This window comes from Tasmannia lanceolata, unplaced genomic scaffold, assembly GCF_043159265.1.
Source record: "Tasmannia lanceolata isolate RefF3 unplaced genomic scaffold, GAP_Taslan_0.1 ptg000002l, whole genome shotgun sequence".
NCBI classification, from domain to species: Eukaryota; Viridiplantae; Streptophyta; class Magnoliopsida; order Canellales; family Winteraceae; genus Tasmannia; species Tasmannia lanceolata.
Genome location: NW_027518679.1, coordinates 23,077,460 through 23,101,986, shown reverse-complemented (window position 1 = coordinate 23,101,986; position 24,527 = coordinate 23,077,460). Strand labels below are relative to the sequence as shown.

The 24,527-nt window shown below is 40.2% G+C and overlaps 2 protein-coding genes across 3 annotated transcripts in view; one reads left to right on the top strand and one right to left on the bottom strand.

Annotated features, from left to right (window-relative positions):
- The window catches only part of LOC143890036 (SNF2 domain-containing protein / helicase domain-containing protein / F-box family protein), a 42,857-nt gene that overhangs the window by 6,296 nt on the left and 12,034 nt on the right, over positions 1-24,527 (top strand). For both annotated transcript variants that reach the window (XM_077394667.1, XM_077394594.1), the window contains exons 2-8: positions 6,391-9,039; positions 9,129-9,339; positions 9,476-9,748; positions 9,830-9,889; positions 10,131-10,261; positions 10,717-10,831; positions 13,854-14,002. In XM_077394667.1, the coding sequence (XP_077250782.1) occupies positions 6,391-9,039; positions 9,129-9,339; positions 9,476-9,748; positions 9,830-9,889; positions 10,131-10,261; positions 10,717-10,831; positions 13,854-14,000 (3,586 nt within the window). In that variant the 3' untranslated portion in view covers positions 14,001-14,002. The remainder of the gene's footprint in view (positions 1-6,390; positions 9,040-9,128; positions 9,340-9,475; positions 9,749-9,829; positions 9,890-10,130; positions 10,262-10,716; positions 10,832-13,853; positions 14,003-24,527) is intronic.
- LOC143889663 (uncharacterized protein At2g29880-like) lies at positions 20,484-21,157 on the bottom strand. The gene is made up of 2 exons (XM_077393956.1): positions 20,822-21,157; positions 20,484-20,735 (listed from the first exon to the last, which is right to left on the bottom strand). Exons 1-2 carry the CDS (start codon positions 21,155-21,157, stop codon positions 20,484-20,486), a joined length of 588 nt encoding a protein of 195 aa, XP_077250071.1.

The following is a 24,527-nucleotide window of genomic DNA, read 5'->3' as shown; positions in this document are numbered from 1 at the left end:
AACCACTACCCCTGTCTGAAGGTAGTGACGTTATGGACTTGGATTACGGTCTCGCATTTGCCGAGCCGGGGATACTATCCCTCGGGGATACTTTCCCTTTTTGGTTGGTTTGCCAACGAAAGGCAGTACACGCTTCTCGCGTTGGCCTTTGGACCTTAGGTCCCAGGATGATTCCACCACACCCTTAAGTTCCCCTTCACTTTCCCCCATGTATGCAACATGTATGCAATTACTTACCTTTGCCTTTCTTCCTGCATTCATTTCAATTCATTTGATTCCAGCATTCATTTCAATTCATTTGATTCCAAGCAAGCGAGTATAAATTCACTAAGCAGGTATTTATCAGGCAATTTATAAGCAGAGCTACATTGCATAGACAATTATATTGAACACCATTACAAGACAAGGTCTAGCTGTCACCTGCCTTTTCTTATAGTCGCAGTAGGACGAGATGGCTCCTGTAGGCAAATAAGTGAAATAGGTCAACTTATTTTAGTCTAGGTCCTTTTAATATCACACAGACAACACTTGTCCTTTCTGTGTCCATTTATGTCCTAAAATAAGGTTCCCTGTGTTCACTATTCATGTGGGCCCCACATGCTACTATTCATGTGGGCCCCATCATGTCACTATTTATGTGGGCCCCGCATGTCACTATTTATGTGGGCCCCATCATGTCACTATTTATGTGGGCCCCATCATGTCACTATTCATTTCACCATAAGTTGATAAAGTTTACTTTACGGTTACTATGCTAGTATTTCACCGTTAAGTATATAGGTGGTAGAACCAACCATTACTTTATCCATATAGGTGGTAAAACCAACCATTACTTCAAATAAAATATAGGTAGGTGGTAGAACCAACCATGAAAGAGATCATTAAATAATTTAGGTGGTAGAACCAACCATTGAAAGAGATCATTGCTTTCAAATAATTTTAGGTGGTAGAACCAACCATGAAAGAGAGACTATTATAAAAGACTTACTTGGTAGTGGATTTTCTTTTTCCTTCTTCTCTCTCTCTTCCTCTTTCTCTTTCTTCTCTTCTCTTCCTCTCTCTCTCTCTCTCTCTTCTCTTCTCTTCTCTTCTCTTCTCTTCTCCTTTTCTTCTCCTCCTCCTCCTCTATTTATAGACATTTTTTTGCATAGTACTTTTTGCATAGTAAAGACTATTTACTATTTTAAATTATTATTTCTGTCGGTCAATAGTATTTTTGCATAGTACTTTTGCATAGTAAAAACTATTTACTATTTTAAATTATTATTTTCGTCGGTTAACAGTATTTTGCATAGTTAATAATATTTTTTTATTATTAATTTTGTCGGTCAATAGTATTTTTGCATTTTTTTATTATTATTTTCGTCGGTGCGATGATATTTTCGTTTCCACTAGGGATGGGTCCCGCTGGTGGTAGGACCCGCTGGTCGTGGGGCCCGCTTGTGTGGGACCTACTTGTGTGAGACCTACTTGTGTGGGGCCCGCTGATGTGGGGCCCGCTGATGTGGGACCTGCGGGTGTGGGGCCCGCTGATGTGGGACCTACTGATGGTGGGACTCGTTTGTAAATAGTACTCGGTGGGTCCTACTGTGAATAATACTTTTAAATAGTGTATCTCAATAGTGAACTTGCATAGTATTTCTGCATAGTAATCTCGCATAGTGACTATTGTGAATAGTGACTATTGGAAATTTTTAACATATATATATATATATCTATTCCGTTTTTGTTGACATCTGGGGCGGTGGCTTAGTGGTAGGAAGCCGTTCAATCTTAGCTTAGACTTGGGTTCGAATCGTGTACGCCCCATTATGCCAGATGTCCTCATGCCCGATTAACTTGGGGAAAATGAGTAATGGCCGATGATTACCCACCTATGAGGCCATTTTTATATTTATATATATATATTTTTTTTACCGGTTCTTACAGATTCTAGGTGTCAGATTCGACAAACCCCAAAATGTAAGATCCGTGGATTCGGTAATTTTATTAAATAAAATAAAAATAAAAATTTAAATATACACACACATGCGTATATGTTCATGGAAAATTTGAGGGTGGAGGGTCGAGGTGTTAGGGCCTTTATTTTTATTTTTTTGAATGGTAGCAGAATATATTAAAAGAAGACCGAGGAAGTCCCCCAAACAAAACAAGAAAAACAAACAACACCCAAGGAACTTAAACTATCCCGGGAGATACATTTAGGGAGGAAGAAAATCATAAAGATCGAAATCCTGCTTCGAAACTCCATCTTTCGCCAACTTATCGGCCACATCATTAGCAGATCTTCTCACATGCTGGAAAGATACCTGAAGCCCTTGTAAGATATCTTTAATTTCGTCAAAGAAATGAAGAAAACGCCACGGAGAACACCTAGGGCCCCTAAGCCATCTGATAACATTCAGCGAATCACCCTCCACAATACAACTTTCTAATCGGCCCCTTGCCAAGCACAGGATACCTTGATGCCCTGCTTTTACCTCCGCCTCGTTCGAATCTGCTATGCCGATTGGACCAGAAAAAGCCTTAAAGACCCCACCATCACTGTCTCTTAATACTCCACCAATCCCTGCCGGGCCAGGGTTACCCAAGCTTGAGCCATCGAAATTTAATTTGACTATCCCTTCAGGAGGAGGGCACTTGTGCTGGATGGAAACATTAATATTCTCCTGGCTATTGCAAACAACTCCCCACCCTTCCCACAATTCGAAGGCCGAAACGAATCGGAATAACGGAAGAGCTTGAGCCCAAGAAATAGTAAGAGCAATGACCTTAATAAATAGAAAGTAAGGAGATTTAGCTTTCCCTTCAAAGACTCGAGAGTTCCTTTCGATCCATATAACCCATAAGAAGGCCATTAGAGAAAGCCACCACAATCGCTTACCTTTTTTGCCCCATGGTGTACATGACCAGCCTGTGAACAAGTCTGGAAGAGAGGATGGAAACACTCAATTAATACCAAACCTTTCTAAAATCCTCGCCCAGACCTCCCGAGCTACTCTACAGTGGATGAAAATATGGTCTACCGACTCCCCTGATTCAATACACATAGCACAGTGATCAATAATCAGCATATTTCTCTTTCTCAGAAAGTCCACCGTTGGGATTCTATTTCTTAACGCTGACCATCCAAAGAAACATACTCTAGGAGGAGCCTTTATTTTCCATACCCTTGCTACCAGAGCATTTACCTCATAAGGCAACAGACTATTATAGAAAGACTTGACCGAAAAACATCCAGAAGAGTTTAATACCCACACCCTTCTGTCTTCCCCTGAAGAACTTATATAGATCTGATCAAGAGTCTGAAATAGATTTGTCACCGAGGGCAATTCTCGATCAAAAAAATTCCGACGAAAGAGAGGATTCCAGATAACTTTACCAGCGAGTCACTCATAGCAATCTTTCACTAAAACTGACTTATCAGCGGCAACTAAAAAGAGGTCAGGGAATAAAACTTTTAAAGGGGAACTCGAACACCACCTCATGGACCAGAAAGAGACCCTGTCGCCGAAATACACTCTATACCTAACTCCTCGATCAAATAGAAGAGTTAGGCACAGGATATCCCTCCATATTATCACCCCGGATTTGCTAAAGCTATTCATAGTAACCCAATCACCTTGAGCAGCACCATATTTCCCTGATATTACTTTAGTCCATAGTCTTGATTTTTCTTCATCAAACCTCCACAGCCATTTTCCCATCAGTGCTTGATTTACCTGCTTGATCCTTCGAATTCTGAGGCCTCCTCCTTGAATTGGCTTGCAAACCAATTCCCAATTCACTAAGGCCATAACCCGCTTCTGCTCAGGTCCCCCCCACAAAAATCTTCTCTGAATCTGTTCAATACGCTGGACAACAGACACAGGGCATTTAAATAATGATAACTGGTACATCGGTATATTGACCAATACGACCTTAATCAAGGTTAATCTGCCTCCTTTAGATACCAAGTTCCTCTTCCATGTATCAAGTCGTCGTTCGATTCGTTCCACAATGGGATCCCATGCACTTTTATGGGGTCGCCCTCTTCCCAAGGGCAATCCCAAATAAGATGCAGGCAGACTCTCCAGCGAACACCCCATAATATTGGCTAGACTAGAAGCTCCTTCCTCGTCTATATTAACAGCGTAAAGTCTGGATTTTGAGAAATTTGATCGAAGCCCTATTACTAATTCACAACACCTGAGAATTGCCTTAAGATTGAGGATCTTTGAGGCCTGGGGAGAGGAAAAGAGAAGGGTGTCATCCGCAAATTGCAAGTGCGAGACTTCAATCCCAGATTCGCTACATTTGACCCCTGAAATCAGACTCTCCAATCGGCCTTTCATCAACAGCACGCTGAGGGCTTCCGCAACAATAACAAATAAAAAGGGAGATAGAGGATCCCCTTGACGCAAGCCTCGAGATGATTTAAAGAAACCTTTTGCAGAGCCATTAATAAGAATGGAAAAATAGGCTGAAGATAAGCAACTTCTGATCCACCCTCGCCACTTCCCACCGAAACCCATTCTTTGTAGAAAGTAGTCCAAACATTACCAATCCACTCTGTCATACGCTTTTTCCATGTCCAGCTTACAAATAACACCTTGCTCACCTGATTTTGCCATCCAATCCACCATTTCATTAGCCACCAGCGAGCAATCCAAGATTTGTCTCTGGCCAACAAAAGCACTCTGATTCTCAGAAATGATAGTTGGAAGTACCCTCTTTAGCCGGTCCGCCAAAACTTTGGACAAGATCTTATATAGACAACCTACCAAGCTAATAGGCCGAAAGTCAGATACTTTCACTGCTCCTTTAACTTTTGGAATGAGAGCAATAAAAGTGGTAGTCAAAGAAGGGGGAAGGGGGTTGATGTTTGAGGGTTTAGGGTCAAGGCGTTAGGTTTTTTATTAAGAGAGGACGCGCTGTGCTTTTATAAAAAAAAGTTAAGAAGAAAACACGTTAAAGGGAAAATATACATGATTCACATTTTCAAAGAGACAACAATGTGTCAGATTCGTAAAAAAATAGCAGGATTCATGCAGGACACGGCCATAACAAGAATCCGGCTGTATCCCATGTGAATCCCTGTCCTTGTGTGTGGAAATTTTTCGACACGGATTCGGCATAAGGGGGCAAAGAATCCATGCAACACATATTTTGACCATTCAAGATAATTACTTCCATCCAATCTAACGATGAGTATCGATCTAATCGGGTATCTCAGAATCAGATGGCATCATAAGGTAAAATTATTCCAAAAGGAACACAAAATACCCTTGTTGTTCGATCAATAATTCCTTCCAAGATGAGTCTCGATCCAATTAAACTGAAACCATTTTCATTAAATCCCTCGTAAAGGAAGAACGACAGAGAGGGCTATACAACTTCGCATCAGATAAAAAAAAAAACTTCTATCCTCTTTAATTCAAAAAATCAGATGACTCTAGATTTTAAAAGAACCTTTTTTAAACTTCCCATAAAAATCAGAAAAGAAATCTGATAAATACATGTACGCGATCCTTAACCTTTAGCCTTTTTTTCAGATTCCAGACCTGAAAGGAGAGGTGCCATGCAACTGATGAGATCAGCTTCATGGCCCAGAGAGATCAGCCTTCATGTCGTTAGCACTATGGTCTTCTTCCTTTCGAGAACAAATAAGAAAACAAGAAAAAATGTAGTAAGTGATCATAACTATCTCATATCCACATTTTGCTCTGATACCGTGTTGTCTTCCGTAGGATCGACGATCTGTGATGGGATATGAATCTTTCTTCTATTTGGAGAAACCCAACCTACAAAGTGTTTTATTGAAGTCATTTTGGCGCGCGTGCGTGTTGGGGTGTTGAAAAGCCAACCAAAAGTTGACAGGCCCTTCTCACTTAAGTCATAAAACTAAAGTTCAATGCTTAAGTGATTTTAAAGTAAATTACAATCCTGCCCCCCACTACTAATAAAAGACAAACACAGTTCATTCACATTCTATTTACAATTTGTGGGCCCCATATCCCATCAAACCCATGCTACTTTCAACATTTTCAACACATTTATTTGCAAAAAAGAAACATTATTGGGACAATGCGCCTACCCATAACGGCAGACTGGTCCAGTTCTTTTGGTGCCTGTAAAGTTATGCCTAGACCCACTGTTGTGCTTCACGAAATGTTTGGATTTTATGTTTGTCATTTCTAGATAAACACTAGTTTTTTACTTCTAAATAAGCTCTGCATTACAGCACCATTAATTCATTTCCCAGAATGAGTTGTCACATTATTTCTGTTAAATTGATTTCATTGTTAGATTTGCAAATCTATATTAAATTTGATATGGATTTTATATTTTATCCAATTACTTAAATTTATGCCTGGTCTTCTAACACAATTCAGGGACATTTGTCTACAGTTGTGATTGGGAAGCGAGGAAATCATTACTTTTCTCTGGTGGAAATCAAGACATATATGCCCATGAAAATGATAAATTCATTTGGAGTCCCTCTGATTGTCATGTTCTTGGATGTAATTTGCATCCCAATATTTCTGGTTCTCCTAAAAATAGATTGTTTGAGCTTCACGAAATTTTTAAGAGTTTACCAGCTGTTTGTAAGGTGGGAAAGATATATTCTACAAAAATGGAGTCTGTAAATTCTTCTTGTACTTCTGGCATCTGGGATGTCTCTGATGATGTGTTGACTAATGTGCTGAGTGCTCTTGGCCCAAAAGACCTTGTTAGGATTGCCGCCACATGCCGCCATCTAAGATCCTTGGCTGTATCAATTATGCCATGTATGAAACTTACGCTTTTTCCTCATCAACAGGCAGCAATTGAGTGGATGTTACGACGTGAGAACAATGCCGAGGTTCTGTCACATCCTCTCTATATGGACTTCTCAACTGAGGACGGTTTCCATTTTTATATTAATGCTATTTCTGGTGAAATATCAACTGGGATGGCTCCCACCATTAGAGATTTCCGTGGAGGAATGTTCTGTGATGAGCCAGGCTTGGGAAAGACAGTGACTGCCCTTTCTCTTATTCTAAAGACACATGGAACATTAGCAGACCCACCGCAAGGAGTTGTAGTGACATGGTGTACTCATAATCCTGACCAAAGATGTGGTTACTATGAACTTAGTGCTGATTGTTTTACTCCAGATAGCTTTATGTCAACGTGGAAAAGGTTCATTGGTCAGAATGGACGAAGAAAACAAATTTGTCCTGATAAGTTCTCACCCGAATCTGTGGGGAACTCAAAATCATCCTCACCAAAGAAGGCAAGGTTAATGAGTTCTGAACTATGTGCCGGTTCTGCTGGGTCTCCCGACAGCAAATTATACATTACATCTTGCACAGATACACAGTCATTGTCTGCGGCACGTGTACTTCGATGCACTAAGAACTTGAGTCGTGTGAAAAGAAATCTTCTCAATAATTACGAAAGTAGCTCTCCTCTTTCCAACAAAAAGAAGGTAAGAAAAAGTGTTGTTGGCAGTAGACACATTTCAAATAGCGGGCCCGGTGAGTCTCATGCAAAGCAAGTCAATGTGTCACCCAAGAAGACTAAGAACGCTGGTGGTGTTTGTTCTGAATCTAGTGGTGGTTGCTCTGAATCTAATGAAACTTGGGTTCAGTGTGATGCTTGTAGCAAGTGGCGGAAACTTTCAGACAGAAGTATACTAGATGCTACAGCCGCATGGTTTTGCAGTATGAATAGTGATACCCTCCATCAGAGTTGTGCCATTCCAGAGGAGTCTTGGGACTTTAGACACACCATAACATACATGCCAGGGTTCTACACCAAAGGAACTCCTCAGGGGGAGGAGCAAAATGTATCGTTCTTTGAAAGTGTGCTTAAGGAGCATTGCACACTGATTAATTCTGCAACAAAGAAGGCTTTAACTTGGTTAGCTAACCTTTCAAATGAAAAACTTTTGGAGATGGAAACAATCGGGTTAAGACGTCCAGTTGTAGATACAGATATTAATTTGGGCAGAGATGGGCAGGGATACGGTAAAATATTTCAAGCATTTGGTCTCATCAGAAGGGCCGAAAGGGATACAAGTAGATGGTATTACCCATGTGCTCTTGTCAACTTGGAATTTGATACAACTGCACTTCGAATTGCTCTCACGAAGCCCTTAGACTTATTCCGGTTATATTTGTCAGGAGCAACCCTAATTGTTGTTCCTTCAAATTTAGTTGATCACTGGGTAACCCAAATTCTAAAGCATGTTAGGGCTGGGCAGCTGCGCATTTATGTATGGACTGATCAGAAGAAACCCCTTGCTCACAATCTTGCGTGGGATTATGATATTGTCATCACCACCTTTAATCGTTTAAGTTTAGAATGGGGCCCACGTAAAAGGAGCATATTGATGCAAGTGCACTGGCTTAGAGTAATATTAGATGAAGGGCACACACTTGGTTCGAGCCTTAACTTTACAAACAAATTGCAGATGGCCATCTCTTTGGCTGCTTCAAATCGATGGTTATTAACTGGTACGCCAACTGCTAACACACCCAACAGTCAACTGGCTCAGCTACAGCCCATGCTTAAATTCCTTCACGAGGAAGCCTACGGACACCATCAGAAATCATGGGAAGCCGGCATTCTTAGGCCTTTTGAGGCAGAGATGGAGGAGGGGCGGTCCCGTCTCTTACAACTACTTCAGAGGTGCATGATTAGTGCGAGAAAAATAGATTTGAAAGCTATTCCTCCTTGCATAAAAAAAGTGACATTTCTCCATTTTACTGAAGAACATGCAAGGAGTTACAATGAGCTGGTTGTTACTGTTCGCCGCAATATTTTAATGGCTGATTGGAATGATCCTTCTCATGTTGAATCTCTCTTGAATCCTAAACAATGGAAATTTCGGAGTAACACAATTAGGAATGTAAGGCTATCTTGTTGTGTCGCCGGACATATTAAAGTAACGGATGCTGGTCAGGATATTCAGGAAACAATGGATATACTTGTGGAACAAGGTCTGGACCCTGTTTCCGAGGAGTATGTTTTTATAAAATATGCTCTTCTGAATGGCGGTAGTTGTTTCAGGTAAATGTCCATTCTTATTTAATGTGCCATCTATTCTTTAGTCTGCTAGACTATCTAGACTATACCCATGTTTCGTTTGGTGCTTTTAGGTGCAAAGAATGGTGCCGTTTACCGGTTATCACACCATGTAGGCATCTTTTATGCCTCGATTGTGTTGCTCTGAACAGTGAAAGATGTACTTTTCCTGGCTGTGGGAACTCTTATGAGATGCAGAGTCCTGAAATATTAAATCTCGAAAATCCCAATCCAAAGTGGCCTGTTCCCAAAGATCTTATTGAATTGCAGCCTTCATACAAACAGGCATGCCTTGTTTTGATTGAGCTCTTGTTTATTCCCCCTCTCCCCCCCCTCTCTCTTTCTGTCACTCATTTTTTTAAATGGTTCTCCGTGTCACTCCTTAGTTACTAGAATATGACTTTTTCCTGGTTTTATGCAGGATGACTGGGATCCTGATTGGCAATCAACATCAAGCAGCAAAGTTGCGTACCTGGTAGAAAGATTAAAAGGCTTGCAGGAGGCTAATAGGAAGATTGGTTACTGTATTGATGAAAGTGATGATATGAAGTCCTGTGGTGAGGGTCGTTTGTCTTCTCAGAAAAGTCACTGGAGACTTAACTCCGGCATACATGACAAGTTTTATAAAATACTTCCTGAGAAAGTCATTATATTCTCTCAATTTCTTGAACATATACATGTCATTGAACAGCAGGTAGTTCACTTACCGTGAATGGTTAAATTATGACAGTGCTTTACAAATGGAAAGCTATGAATTCTGTTTATTTTCTCACAGTTAACTGGTGCCGGAATCGAATATGTTGGAATGTATAGTCCAATGCATTCTAGCAACAAGGTATGCATCTAGCAACCATGTCCATTCACTTTCACGCCGTTTGGATGCAAAGATTTTATAATCCAATATTGTAAAATCCTGGATTTCACAAGCCGAAACCTAGATTTATAAGCAAAAACCTAGATTGTACATTTTTAGGATTGTAAAATCCAGGTTTTAGCTTCTAAAATCTAGGTACATTTCCCTCCTTTTATGTTTTAGCTATAATACTAACTTTGGACTGATTTTCTCTCTGCTAAAGATGAAGTCACTGACTATCTTTCAACACGATCCAAACTGTATGGCTCTTCTGATGGATGGAAGTGCAGCCTTAGGTCTTGATTTGAGCTTTGTTACACACGTATTTTTAATGGAACCCATCTGGGACAGAAGGTAATCTCCTGCATAGAATATGCAGTATGTGGAAATTGTGCTTATGCATGTGTCCAGAACTAAAATAACCTATATATATTTGTAGTTCAATACTTCCTTGTTATTTTTTTAGTACCCTGCCCCTGGTTTGCTTTTCTCTACCCCACTCATACTCTTACCATCCTTTAAAAGAAGATACCATTTTTATTGGTTCCATGGTTAAAGTGCCATTCTTTTTCATGAGTTTTTTGACTAGAAAAAGAGTGTATCAGGGGTCTTGTCACCTGTTAGTAGTCTCTGATTTTGACTAAAATTGGATGCGCTGGATGATGCAGGGACACTATTTGTTACTTCTGTTTTCTACCCATAATTCTCAAACTTAATTAACTATTCATCCTTTCTTTTTCTATTGTATTGAGGCACAATTATCATGTATCTAACTTTCTTTTCAAATTTTTATTTCTGTATTTAATCAGCATGGAGGAACAAGTTATTAGTCGTGCTCACCGGATGGGCGCCACTCGCCCTATTCATGTGGAAACTTTGGCAATGCATGGTACCATTGAAGAGCAAATGGTGGAATTTTTACAGGTCCATATCATCATGAGTTTCTGGTCTTGAATGGTTTGCCAACTGCTTATCAGTTGGTAACAATTTGATATTCTGTTTACCTCTTCAGCTATCCTCTTTTTTTTTTGGTTGGAATATCATCTAGACCCCTATTTACATATCAGTTTATCAATCTTTTGCAAGGACTGCATCCTAATTTCTTTACGTTACTGGATCTGAACTTCTCTTCTACTAAGCACTCATTCATATTTCTTATGCCTTATAGTTGCAATATTCATCATACTGCATTAAATTAGCCAATAGGAGGGATGGTTAATACTATTTTTCTTTGAGATTCATGCAATAATGCTTCATGGACACTTCGGCTTTTGGTCTGCTGAAGTATTGGCACAGCCAGATACCTTGACACTTCTTGACATGCATGAAAATGATGTTTTCAAACATCCTGACACTTGGCATGGCAATTCTAAGCAGTCCTATCTGGATATATAGAAGTAAAAAAATATTCACTACTTCAATATATATATATATATATATATATATATATATATAGGGGTAAGTGATTGTGAGCGGCCCCTCATATAAGCTTATATGAGGTGACAGCTAAAAACATGGTGGGCCCACATTTTTGGGGTGATCTGAACCGGTCATTTGATAGGCCCTGACATAGATAGGGGGTGCCCAAAAAATCAGCTCCATGGATCATCCCAAGCCTTAGAACTATGGAGGTGAAAGAGGGGAAAATGGGCGGGTATAAATTTGCCCACTTACCCGTCCAATTTCCCCTCTTTCACTTCCACAGTACGAAGGGTTGGGATGATCCTATGGAGCTGATTTTTTGGGCACCCCCTATCTATGTCAGGGCCTCTCAAATGACCGGTTCGGATCACCCAAAAAATGTGGGCCCACCATGGTTTTAGCAGTCACCTCATATAAGCTTATATGAGGGGCCGCTCACAATCAGTTTCCCCATATATATATATATATATATATATATATATGTATGTATGTATGTATAAATTATATGTGATTTATAAGTTATATGGGATTTGCTAGGGGTGCAACTCGGGTCCACCCGAAAAAAGGTCGGTTCGGACCGGGTTCGGGTTGACTTTTCCCAACCCAGGTTGAGTTTGGGTCGGGTTCGGGTTTGGCAACCCGACTTGAGTGTAACCCGATATATTTTAAGAATAAAAACTCAGGTTGGATCGGGTTGAAGTCGGGTCGGGTTGAGTTCGGGTTCGGGTTGCGGGCTTGGCAACCCGACTCGAGTGTAACCCGATATTTTTTATGAATTTTTTAAGCTTAAAAACTCAGGTTGGATCAGGTTGAAGTCGGGTCAGGTCAGGTTGGAAAAAAGGGTTCCTCGGGTCGGGTCTGGTTGAACCTTGTCGGGTTGGAAATCGGGTTCGGGTTGGAAAAATGGGTTCCTCGGGTCGGGTTGGCCTCAACCCGATCCAACCCGACCTGATTTGCACCCCTAGGATTTGCTAGGGACCATCGCAGAAGGCAGTTTCGCGGATGGGCTGTTGCATGTGAGAGCAGCCTCAGATGAATTAAATGAACTAGACAAAATCTGAGCCTGTGTGGCTGCTCTCACATGCAACAGCCCATCAGCGAAATGCCTTCTGCGATGGTCCCGTAATTTCACGGCCCCTCTTTTTCAGGAGAGAAGTGAAAAATTGCCTAGACACTCCCATATACATACATAAATACACACACACGCACACACACATATAGGGAAAAGTGAGTATGGTCGGCCGATCATATAAGCTTATATGGTCGGCCGATCATATAAGCTTATATGGTCGGTCGGCCAAAAAACAGTGGGGTCCACAGTGGTGGACACCCTATCTATGATAGGGCCTTCCAAATGAATGCTTTGGATCACCCCAACAATGTGGCCCCCGACTATTTTTTGGCCGATCGACCATATAAGTAGAGGTGCAACTCAGGTCGGGTTGCGGCCAACCCTAACCCAACCCGAGATAGCATTCTCTCAACCCTAACCCAACCCAATCCAAGCCTCGGGTTGAGGATGGTCAACCCTAACCCAACCCGCCTCCAAAAAAGGTCGGGTTGAGCCGGGTTGGGTTCGGGTTGACGTGGGTTGGGTTCGGGTTTATCTAGGGCCAAATAGAAAAATACAAGAAAAAATAGAATAATCCTAGAAAATTAGAGGACGGAGGTTGGGTTCGGGTCGCCAAGGCCTCAACCCTAACCCAACCCGAAATTAAATCGGGATGGCTTTTCCCCACCCCCAACCCAACCCGAGCCAAAATCGGGTTGAACCTGTCGGGTTCGGGTTGAGCCCGACCCAAGTTACACCCGTATATATATGTGTGTGTGTGTGTGTGTGTGTGTGTGTGTGTGTTAAATATCCAATGTGGGAAAAGCTTATATGTAGGCACCCCTACGTATAAGCTTTTCCCACGTTGAATATTTAATACACACACACACACACACACACACACATATATATACACATGCATTATACTGTATATTTAATATGATAATATTGAGTATACACAGACACAGAGATGCATAGCAGAAACATGCCAGCCGAGGGTCTTGTAAAGGCAGGGTTCTATTCTGGATGCGCGACACATGTTTTTACTTGTGAGACCCGATTTAAATGAGATGCTAAGCTCCGATCAATAACCCACATTTGTGATTCATGTTTAGTGCCATTGATCCCAACACATGGCATCTCACAAATGCATGAGATTTTTGGACCAGGGATGTCAATGGTGCGGCTTGTCCATTTAAGGGGTCCCACGTGCTAAAACCTGTGTTGCATGTATCTCTGTGGGTCTGGACCTTATTAAGACCTTCGAGCAGATCTTGGTTTTCTGGTTTGGAATCTATATTAAAGAAAGTTGGCGAGGTCCTAGACTGAGTTTAGAAGCTTTCCTTGGTTTTGTTGCTAGGTATTGAGTTCTTTCTTTTTCCAGAGGACTGTACATTTACTTGTTTTGTTGACAGTTTATTTCAACCACGACTTCTTAGTTTTTCTTTCAATTGATTTCAAGTCTTTCTTCAGGATGCCAATGAGTTCAGGAGAAACTTGAAGCAAGATTTTTGTAGGAGTGATCGTGAAGGGGCACGAGCTCATCGTACATTGCATGACTTTGCTGAAAGCAATTATTTGGCTCAGCTTGGGTTTGTTAGGACTAATGCGAAGGTGTGAAGGTATTTGCTGCATCCTTTTATATCATTTATTTTCATATTCAGATATTTTTGTGTTTATTCTTTTATATCATTTTATATATCAGCTCATATGCCTTAATTCGGGCATTGAATGGCTAAACTATAATTATTTGTTTGCAGAAGTCATGTTTAATTTCCATAATAATAGTTGCGTACTAATTTCGTTTGTGGTCATTTTTTGATTATGCTTTTGACATCAATAAAGCTCGTCTTTTTGTCACGGTGGATCATATATTACGAATTTGGAGTCATATTAGCCTATTTTGTTTGTAATGGACAACTGGTAATTGATTGATATATGGAATTCATTTGGCCACCTACCTGTCTAAATGATCGTCTGTCAGTTTCTGCTATGCATCCTTCCACATTTTCTGTTCAAATATGCCTTATATCTAACCCTATTTCTCATTTTCATGTTAATATGTATGTTTAACTTCCAGCTCTTCTTCCTCCTTTTATCTGTTGACATGTCTTCTATATTTCGGCACTTGTTTTCTTCAAGCGTTTGGCCCCTTGTGCTTGAACTTATAGGATTTTGTAGGTCAAGAAAAGCATTGCAGTAGCTTGATTAGTTCAGAGGGGAAAAAGGAAAAAAAGAAAAGAAAAAGAAAACAAAAGAAGACGAGAAAGGCATAGCTGAGTCTATCTATTACATTGAGGAGTTTATCAGAAGCCTTATTGGAAACTTCTGTATGGTATTATATCAAAGGGGCAGTCTTGTTGTTCTTGGTCCGTAGTCTTGTACTCTTGTCCCTAAGTCTTTGATAAAATTTTCTCCATAGTTTATTAAACCCAAAAATCTTTGTAACATTTTTACATCTTTGAGATCATCTGGAAAGTTGTGTACTTTTTCTAAGATGTGTGGTTGGAGACTTATTTTTCCTTGATTTATGGTTAATCCTAGGAACTCGATATTAGGTTGTTCTAATATCGTTTTCTTTTCGGATAGGACTATTCCATTTTTTTGGAATTCCTCAGCGACCAGTGTTACGTGCTTTCTGTGTTCTTCTCTTGTCTTAGAATAGACAAGGACATCGTCGATGTATACTAGACAGTAGTCCTTATGGCTTCTGAATATGTTATCCATTCACCTTTGGAATATTTGTGGTGCATTACACAATCCGAATGGAATTACTAACCAATCATAATGCCCTTGTGGAGCACTAAACGCTGTATAAGGAATGCTTTTTTCATCCATTTTGACATGCCAATAACCTGACTTGCAGTCAAATTTTGAAAAGATTTGACTATTTGAGCATTCTGGATACTATTAATTAACACGTCTTTGTTTGGTCTTTTGTTTCCATCGAATACAGTATTAGCATTCAAGGCCTTGTAGTTAATTACTGGTCTGGCCTTTCCCCTCTTTAGTTCACTATGCTTTCTTACCATGAAAGCTGGAGAACTAAAAGATGATTTGCTTGATCTTATTATCCCAGCTTCTTGTAGCTCACTAATTTGGATATTAAATTCCTCGATATCTTTTAGACTATAGAATTCAGATTTTTCGTTAGTGACCTTTGTGGGGTCTTTCAGTACAATTTCTGCTTTAGGTTGGGTTTTCTCCCAAAGCTTTAGCGGGTTTTCGCTAAAGTTTTCCATCAGCAACTCTGTAAGTTGTTCCAAAGAGGGCTCCGATGGAGGTTTATCTTTTTTAGATTTTGCTAGGTAGAAGGCATTTATTTCTTCTGTCCATTTTTCATTGTCATCTTCTTTTTTGAAGATTTCATCAAACCAGATTTCTTTCCATGTAAGAGATTTATGATGTAGGGACCTTCATTGTGGTGATGAGATGACACTTCTACCATACTTGAATGTTTCTTCAATTTCTTGGAATGACGCTTTCCTCTTTTTCGGACCAAGAATCCCGTTATTTTCAATCATGGTATGCCAGGGATCGCGATGTCTGCTGAATTGATCTTGAATGAACCATCGGCCGGATTTTGCGACCTCTCTGTACCATTTTTCTTCTGCATTTATTTTTCTTTTAATGGCAAATAGGGAGCTTTTCCTGAGATGAAGATATACTGAGATGAAGATTTACTGCACTGGGGTAGAACAGTCTTCTAACTTCTTTCTGGTGAAATGCATCTATTTCTGAATCAGTAAACTCAAGTGATGAGTCGTATCCGATCCTCCTGAGTAGATGGAATCCAGGGTAGTAGTGAGGATTGCGATTTACTTTGTGGCAATCCCAGTATGGAGGGACTGAGTAGACATTGAGCATAATGTCTCCTTGATTTTGTGCAAAGGTCTTTTTACAATAATCCTGAATGATCCGTGGGAGTAGAGATATATCCTGCTTGTAGGTAGGTGATGTTGAGGACGCTGGAAACCGTTCTCAAGGAAGTAGGATAGGTCTTCTACTTTGGTTTCACTCCTGATGACCATCTTAAGCCCAAAATGTTCTGTTTCTTTGAACCCGAGTTGATTTGGGGGATATCTAAGAGCTGGAGATTTATAATCTGCTTCTTGGATGGATGTGAAAGTTTCGATCCAGAGGTTCAAGTCCATGTGGTTCTTTCTGGTGATGAGGTGGATAACCTCATAGCGTAGTTTTTCATAAATGCATTTGGTCACTTTAGTTTTTGGAACTGTGTAGCTGAACAATATTCAGGGTAATCTAGAGAAAAGAAATAGGGATCAAGGGGATTGATGTGGTGTGCAAAGCTGAGGTTTTTTGAGAGATACTGTTTTTCCACAGCATCCAAGCAATGAAGGTCCCTACATCATAAATCTTGGAGATGAAACACCATGAAAAGGCACCATACCCTAACCCTGGGTATACGTATCGGATACGTATGGAGTTTGTAGGAAAGTATGTATATACTCAAAAGTTACGTTTGTACGATAATAATGATGGTCAAACATCATGATGAGAATAAGGAAAAAGAGATCCATAAGACGACAAAAGCCATGAGCTGGTGGAATATCATGATGAGAAGATAAGAAAGTGAGCACAGAAGAAGACAAAAAGTTATGAATGATAAAATACCATAATGAGAATAATGCAAAAGATCGACAACACTCAAGTGCTTGTAGACTTAGTCACCTACAACCTCCAAATTATACCGAAGTGGCTGAAGGACCAAGACATCCACCAACTCAAGTGGATTAGTGACCATGGCATCCTCCTAAAGTCCTATATAAGGAGCTCTCCTCTCACTGAAAGAGGAACCGGTTAATTGCACTACAATAGTTAGACTTCTCATCTTGTAATATTTTTTCCTTTGATTTAGTTTTCCCTTACGAGTGTTTATAATGAGTGATTACTTATTTATGTAAGAGTGAGCCATATAGCAGTGTGTTGTAAGTGTGTTTTGAGATTAGTAAGATCTGAAGAGTGCTACTGCCTTTTCTTTTCCATTTGCATCTTTGCCATGTGTGTTGAGCCTCGCCGTGACCAGTAAGGCACAGGAAGGAGTCTGCAGCCGTTGGGTCCAAACGGTCTTGAGGAGATCCACCGAGTTCTATACGGAGTTCGGTAACAGATCAGATGGGATCCCGATCGGTAAGAAATCTCTTTTAAATTTATTTTCTCACGCCATTTTCTTCATATATTTTCTCTCACTTCTACCTATTCACCACTGTTCATCTGTGTCCACTTCTTTCACAGAAGATACACCCTTGTTTCTTTTCGTCTTCCCTCTCGTGTCAACCTGTTATAACTTGGTTAGAACCAAACCTGTCCCGAGATTTATGATGAAATCTCGGTATTTTGTCTAATTTTGTGCCTTACTGGTCACAGACTCCTTCCTGTGTGCCTTACTGGTCACGGCGAGGCTCAACACACCAGGCAAAGATGCAAATGGAAAAGAAAAGACAGTAGCACTCTTCAGATCTTATTAATCTCAAAACAAACTTATAACCAAGGTTTTAAATTTCGGTTTCGGAATGTGTTTCGGTCCTCACCAAAACCGAAATTTCCGAAATTAAGGCGAAATCGATCGAAATTAAAAAAGGCAATATTTTAGCTGTTACCAAATTTCGACGAAATTCCTGAAATTTCGGGATAATATTAAATAATCAATTACAAACTGATTTTTTGGGGATATTCCTTAAATTTCGGGCCGAAATTTATGGGGAAAAGAAATTTTGAAATTTCGATCGAAATTTTGAAATTTCGATCGAAATTTTGTAACGTTTCGACTTTACCCAATTTCGATTTCGGTCGAAATTTAAAACCTTGCATATAACACATTACTATATGGCTGACTCTTACTTACATAAATAAGTAATCACTCATTACAAACACTCGTGTAAGGAAAAACTAAAACAAAGGAAAAAAAGGTTACAAGATGAGAAGTCTTAACTATTATAGTGCAATTAACTAGTTTTTTTTTTTTTTTTTTCTTCAGTGAGAGGAGACCTCCTTATATAGACTTTGGAGGATGCCATGGTCAGTCACCAATTCACTTGAGTTGGTGGATGTCTTAGTCTTTCAACCACTTGTGTGTGATTTGGAGGTTGTGGGTGACTAAGTCTACATGCACTTGAGCATTGTAGATATTTTGCATTATTCCCATCATGGTATTTTACCATTTATAACTTTCTGTCTTCTTTTATGCTCACTTTCTTATCTTCTCATCATGATATTCTATAAGCTCATGGCTTTTGTCTTCTTATGGATCTACTTTTCGTTATTCTCATCATAATATTTTACTATCATTATTATGGTATATACGTGATACTTTTGTGTATATACATACTTCCTACATACTCCATACGGATACCCAGGGTTAGGGTATGGTGCCTTCTTACCATTAGCTCTCCATCATATTTTCCTGGTTGTACCTGGATTCATCCACCTTGGGTTTCAACCAAACCCTCTCTCTCTGCAAAATTTTTACATAACATACCATTGCAAGAGATGGATAACAACTGTGGAACAAACCACAATCCCATAGCATAAAAAATCTTCAAAACAGAAGAAGATGGTGACCAATGGAAAGAAGAAATGAAAACCTTCTATCCAGAAAAAAACAGTGCAGTCTAAAAAGGACAAACCACCACATGAGCCCTCTTTTGAAAAAATAGAAGAGTTGCTTACCATAAACCTTAGCAATGACTCGCTAACACTTTGGGACAACACCTGTCCACAAACAGAGTTTCTACTGAAAAGAAATCAGTAAACCACAGGAAGCTGGGTTGAAAAAGCCCAACTACTCAAAGCATTGCACACACTTTGCATATATGCATAATGCATGTCAAAATTGGAAACAATTTTATAACAACAATTGTCATGGTAATAATTGGAAAGATAAATTCAAGAAATTAGGAAGCCTTAGGGCTTGTTCAGTTGCGCGCAGGAAACAGAAAGAAAAAGGAAATGACGTGGCAGAAGGAAACGGAAAGGAAAAGAAACTGCTAAGAAAGCAGTAGGAGTGCGCATTCAGTTGCCAGGAAACAGAAAAGAAACAGTAAAGAAACAACAGGAATGTGTATTCAGTTGCCAGGGAAACGGAAAAGAAACAGTACATAATATGTTCTTTACAACATATAAAGCAAGTTATGCCCCCTAAGCCCTACCAAATAGTCCACTAAATACTCAAAAAAACTTAAGCAGATTTTAAAAGCAATATAATGGAACCAACAAGAAAGAGGGAAACCCATGGTAACACCCTCTGTGGCACCGCCTCTGCCCTTTCGCTGCTCCGATACCTGGCTCTCTCCAAATATGCGTCTAACTGTGATTGAGCCTCCGCTAACGGCCCAAATGAGCGGTAGCATTTTCCGCTAAATTTGTCAACTTGCTCATGACACTCTGGCCAAGTGTAGTAAATCCCAGGCCCTGCCATTAAAGACAGCATAGAACTTCTGCTTTCCCATACCCACCTAACAAAACGACAACATATCACATGATGAAAAGATGTCAAAGCATCATCCAAATGTCAAACTAGAAAATATGCACCGCCTGCCATTAACCGCCTTCCAAATGTCAGAGATCATTACAGATAAAAATAACTACCGCCATAACTACCAACATCCAAAATAAAAGCTACCACCATAACTACCAACATCCAAAATAAATAACCACCATCCAAAATAAAACAAAGACTGTAAAGTTCATATAACAGTAACCACCACTATAACCACCACCCAAAAAGTGCCATAAAAGTATTGTTCATTAACAGTAACTACCACCATAACCACCCTCAATCATCCATTTGCTGTCTGATGAAACGAGCCATCTTCCTTCTGATGTATGTTCTCCTCTCCTCGTACATGATGAAAAGATTCGTCTGAGATGGATTTACTGTGAGGTACTCCGTGGTTCTCAACAAGATATCCTGCGAAAAACCCCCAACCCCTCTAACAGCTTCGCGAAGCTGTGCAAGGTAAGCAGGGGCACTCGAACCTGTGAGGGCATCGGCAACTTTGTCCATGCTTGTTAAGAGACGCGACATACTGTCCAAATGTGCCTCACCCTGGCGAGTCCTCTATCGTCTGGTACCAGCCCGTCTTAAGGGAGATATCTCACTACCACCATTAATGGGATCTGCTTCTGGAGATGGTGGGTGGTGAGACATGGGGGTTGGTCATCTGCAAAGTCATCCCCAATGTCATCAAGACTGACTGGCTGCGAACTTGCTATGCTTTGATTCTCATGCGTCCTAGACCCGGCCCCTTTCGCAAAGTCATCTCCAAAGATTTTGCACATATCGTCATGCAAAACATGATGGGTAGTGAAGTGTTTATTATGTTTTGGATGAGCCTGTGACAAGGAGCATAAAAAATAAGAAGATATTGGATATCTTATTACTATAAGAAGATTGTATCCTGAGAGGAAGTGTTTCTTACAGCGACGTAGTCATCGTAGACCTCTTTCTCGCAGGTGACCATTTTGGTGTCATTGTCCCAACCAAAACCGCTTCTACTGGGGATGATGCAAACACTCTTGTATGTTTCTTTCATAGTCTTGATGCGGTTTTTTATGTGCTCCTTATTGAGTTGGAGGTTGAAAAAGGCATTCATTGCAGTGGCCGCAGCTACATAAGCATGATCCTTAAAACCATTTGGGATTTTGTACCCCTCTGCGATTTGAACTAGAAGGGTATCTACGAGCACCTTGTCCATTTGGTCATTCCAAATGATATTCTTCCTCCTCTTCTGCGAGGTTTGTGGCGTAGTTGCCATTCTGATTCAACGTGCACATATATGTTTGTTAGGAGTCAATAAAATGAGGGCTGCTATAACAGGGGTACCCAGAGACAACAGCTGAAGCAACAGAGTTACTTGAATAAACACACATACAACCATCAAAACATAACAAAGTTACAACATATATCATCCAAGCATAAAAAGATACAACATACATCATCCAAAATAACTAGCTACTATCTTCCTTCAAAACTTTAATCCTATCTTCCTTCAAAACTTTAATCCATCACACTAATAACAACAGAGTTACTTAAATAAACACACACACAACCATCAGAACATAACAAAGTTACTCGAAACAGTAAAAGAGTCATACAACCATCAAAACATAACAAAGTTACTCCAACCATATATGGAGTGAAACTATAATCCCCCAACGTTAATGACGTCACTAAAATCATTCCACATATGTGCGGTAAGCGTGTTTCTAATTTCCTCTCCTGCTCTTTTGTCATCATCCCTTGATTGAGGAGGATCTCTTTGTATGTCCTCATCTTCCACAGTTTGTAGCAAGAGTTGTCTAGTTAGAAAGTTGTCCACATCTTCTAGTATTGAATCATTAGGCATGAAACGCCGAATATGATTGTGGATGCAACAACATGCCAAGAAGATGTCAATCTGCTTATCGAAATTGTATACATTGGTTCTTCATTAAGAATATTGAAACGCTTCTTCAAGACGCCAAATGTGCGCTCAATGACATTTCAATAGGACGAGTGTCTATGATTGAACAACTCATTACTAGTCCGTGGACGCCGCCTGCTCCACTCACTTGGTGGTATGCGGTCATACGATGCGGGGTAATGAAATGTCGTAAGAGAGGGTACCCGCCATCGGCGAGGTAAAACTTTCCTACAAATAAAAAAAGATTCTATATCAGCAGCTAGGAATAAGTGGGAACTTGTTTACTACAATGTAACTATGTCATATACGATGTACCTGAAATAAGTGGAATCTTGTCAGCCATTGTTAATGTATCCGCTATCACTCTTGAGTCGGAAGCCGAATCCTTCCATTCGGCTAGGGTATACGTGTATTTTAGGTCAAAGTCACAGGCCGCTAAAACATTTTGAGCTATAAAATGCTTACGACAAAACTAGGCATGTTTTTCTTCACGTATATCCTAGCCGGATGGGATGGTTCGGCTTCCGACTCGAGAGTGTTAGCGGATGCATTAACAAGGGCTGACAAGATTCCACTTATTCCAGGTACGTCGTATATGACATAGTTACATTGTAGTACCACTTATTCCAGGTACATCGTATATGACATAGTTACATTGTAGTAAACAAGTTCCCACTTATTACTAGTTGCTGATATATAATCTCTTTTTATTTGTAGGAAAGTTTTACCTCGCCGATTGTGGGTACCCTCTCTTACGACATTTCATTACCCCGCATCGTAAGACCGCATACCACCTAAGTGAGTGGAGCGGGCGGCGTCCACAGACTAGTAATGAGTTGTTCAATCATAGAAACTCGTCCTGTCGAAATGTCTTTGAGCGCACATTTGGCGTCTTGAAGAAGCGTTTCAATATTCTTAATGAAGAACCAATGTACAATTTCGATAAGCAGATTGACATATTCTTGGCATGTTGTTGCATCCATAATCATATTCAGCGTTTCAGGCCGAATGATTCAATACTAGAAGATGTGGACAACTTTCTAGCTAGACAACTCTTGCTACAAACTGTGGAAGATGAGGACATACCACGAGATCCTCCTCAATCAAGGGATGATGACAAAAGAGTAGGAGAGGAAATTAGAAACATGCTTACCACACAGATGTGGAATGATTTCAGTAGGCGTCATTGACGTTGGGGGATTATAGTTTCACTCCATAAATGGTTGGAGTAACTTTGTTATGTTTTTTATAGTTGTATGACTCTTTTACTGTTTCGAGTAACTTTGTTATGTTCTGATGGTTGTATGTGTGTTTATTCAAGTAACTTTGTTGTTATTAGTGTGATGAATTAAAATTTTGAAGGAAGATAGTAGCTAGTTGTTTTGGATGATGTATGTTGTAACTTTGTTATATTTTGATGGTTGTATGTGTGTCTATTCAAGTAACTCTCTTGCTTCAGCTGTTGTCTCTGGGTACCCCTGTTATAGCAGCCTTCATTTTATTCACTCCTAACAATCATATATGTGCATGTTGAATCAGAATGACAACTGCACCACAAACCTCGCAGAAGAGGGGGACGAATATCATTTGGAATGACCAAATGGACAAGGTGCTCGTAGATACCCTTTTAGTTCAAATCGCAGAGGGGTACAAAATCCCAAATGGTTTTAAGAATCATGCTGATGTAGCTGCGGCCACTGCAATGAATGCCCTTTTCAACCTCCAACTCAATAAGGAGTACATAAAAAACCGCATCAAGACTATGAAAGAAACATACAAGGGTGTTTGCATCATCCCCAGTAGAAGCGATTTTGGTTGGGACAATGACACCAAAATGGTCACCTGCGAGAAAGAGGTCTACGATGATTACGGCGCTGCAAGAAACACTTCCTCTCAAGATACAATCTTCTTATAGTAATACCATATCCAATATCTTCTTATTTTTTATGCTCCTCGTCACAGGCTTATCCAAAACATAATAAGCACTTCACTACCCATCATGTTTTGCATGACGATATGTGCAAAATCTTTGGAGATGAGTTCACGAAAGGGGCAGGGTCAAGGACGCATGAGAATCCAAGCATAGCAAGTTCGCAGCCAGTCAGTCTTGATGACATTGGGGATGACTTCGCAGATGACCATACCATCATGTCTCATCACCCACCATCTCCAGAAGCAGATCCCATTAATGGTGGTAGTGAGACATCTCCCTTAAGACGGGTTGGTACCAGACGACAGAGGACTCGCCAGGGTGGGGCACATTTGGACAGTATGTCGCGTCTCTCAACAAGCATGGACAAGGTTACCGATGCCCTTATTGGTTCGAGTGCCCCTGCTTACCTTGCACAGCTTTGCGAAGCTGTTGAGGAGTTGGGGGTTTTTCGCAGGATATCTTGTTGAGGACCACAGAGTGCCTTACAGTAAATCCATCTCAGACGCATCTTTTCATCATGTACGAGGAGGAGAGGAGGTCGTACATCCGAAGGAAGATTGCTCGTTTCATCAGGCAGCAGATGGATGATTGAGGGTGGTTATGGTGGTAGTTACTGTTAATGAACAATACTTTTATGGCACTTTTTGGGTGGTGGTTATGGTGGTTGTTACTGTTATATGAACTTTACAGTCTTTGTTTTATTTTGGATGGTGGTTATTTATTTTGGATGTTGGTAGTTATGGTGGTAGCTTTGATTTTGGATGTTGGTAGTTATTTTTATCTGTAATG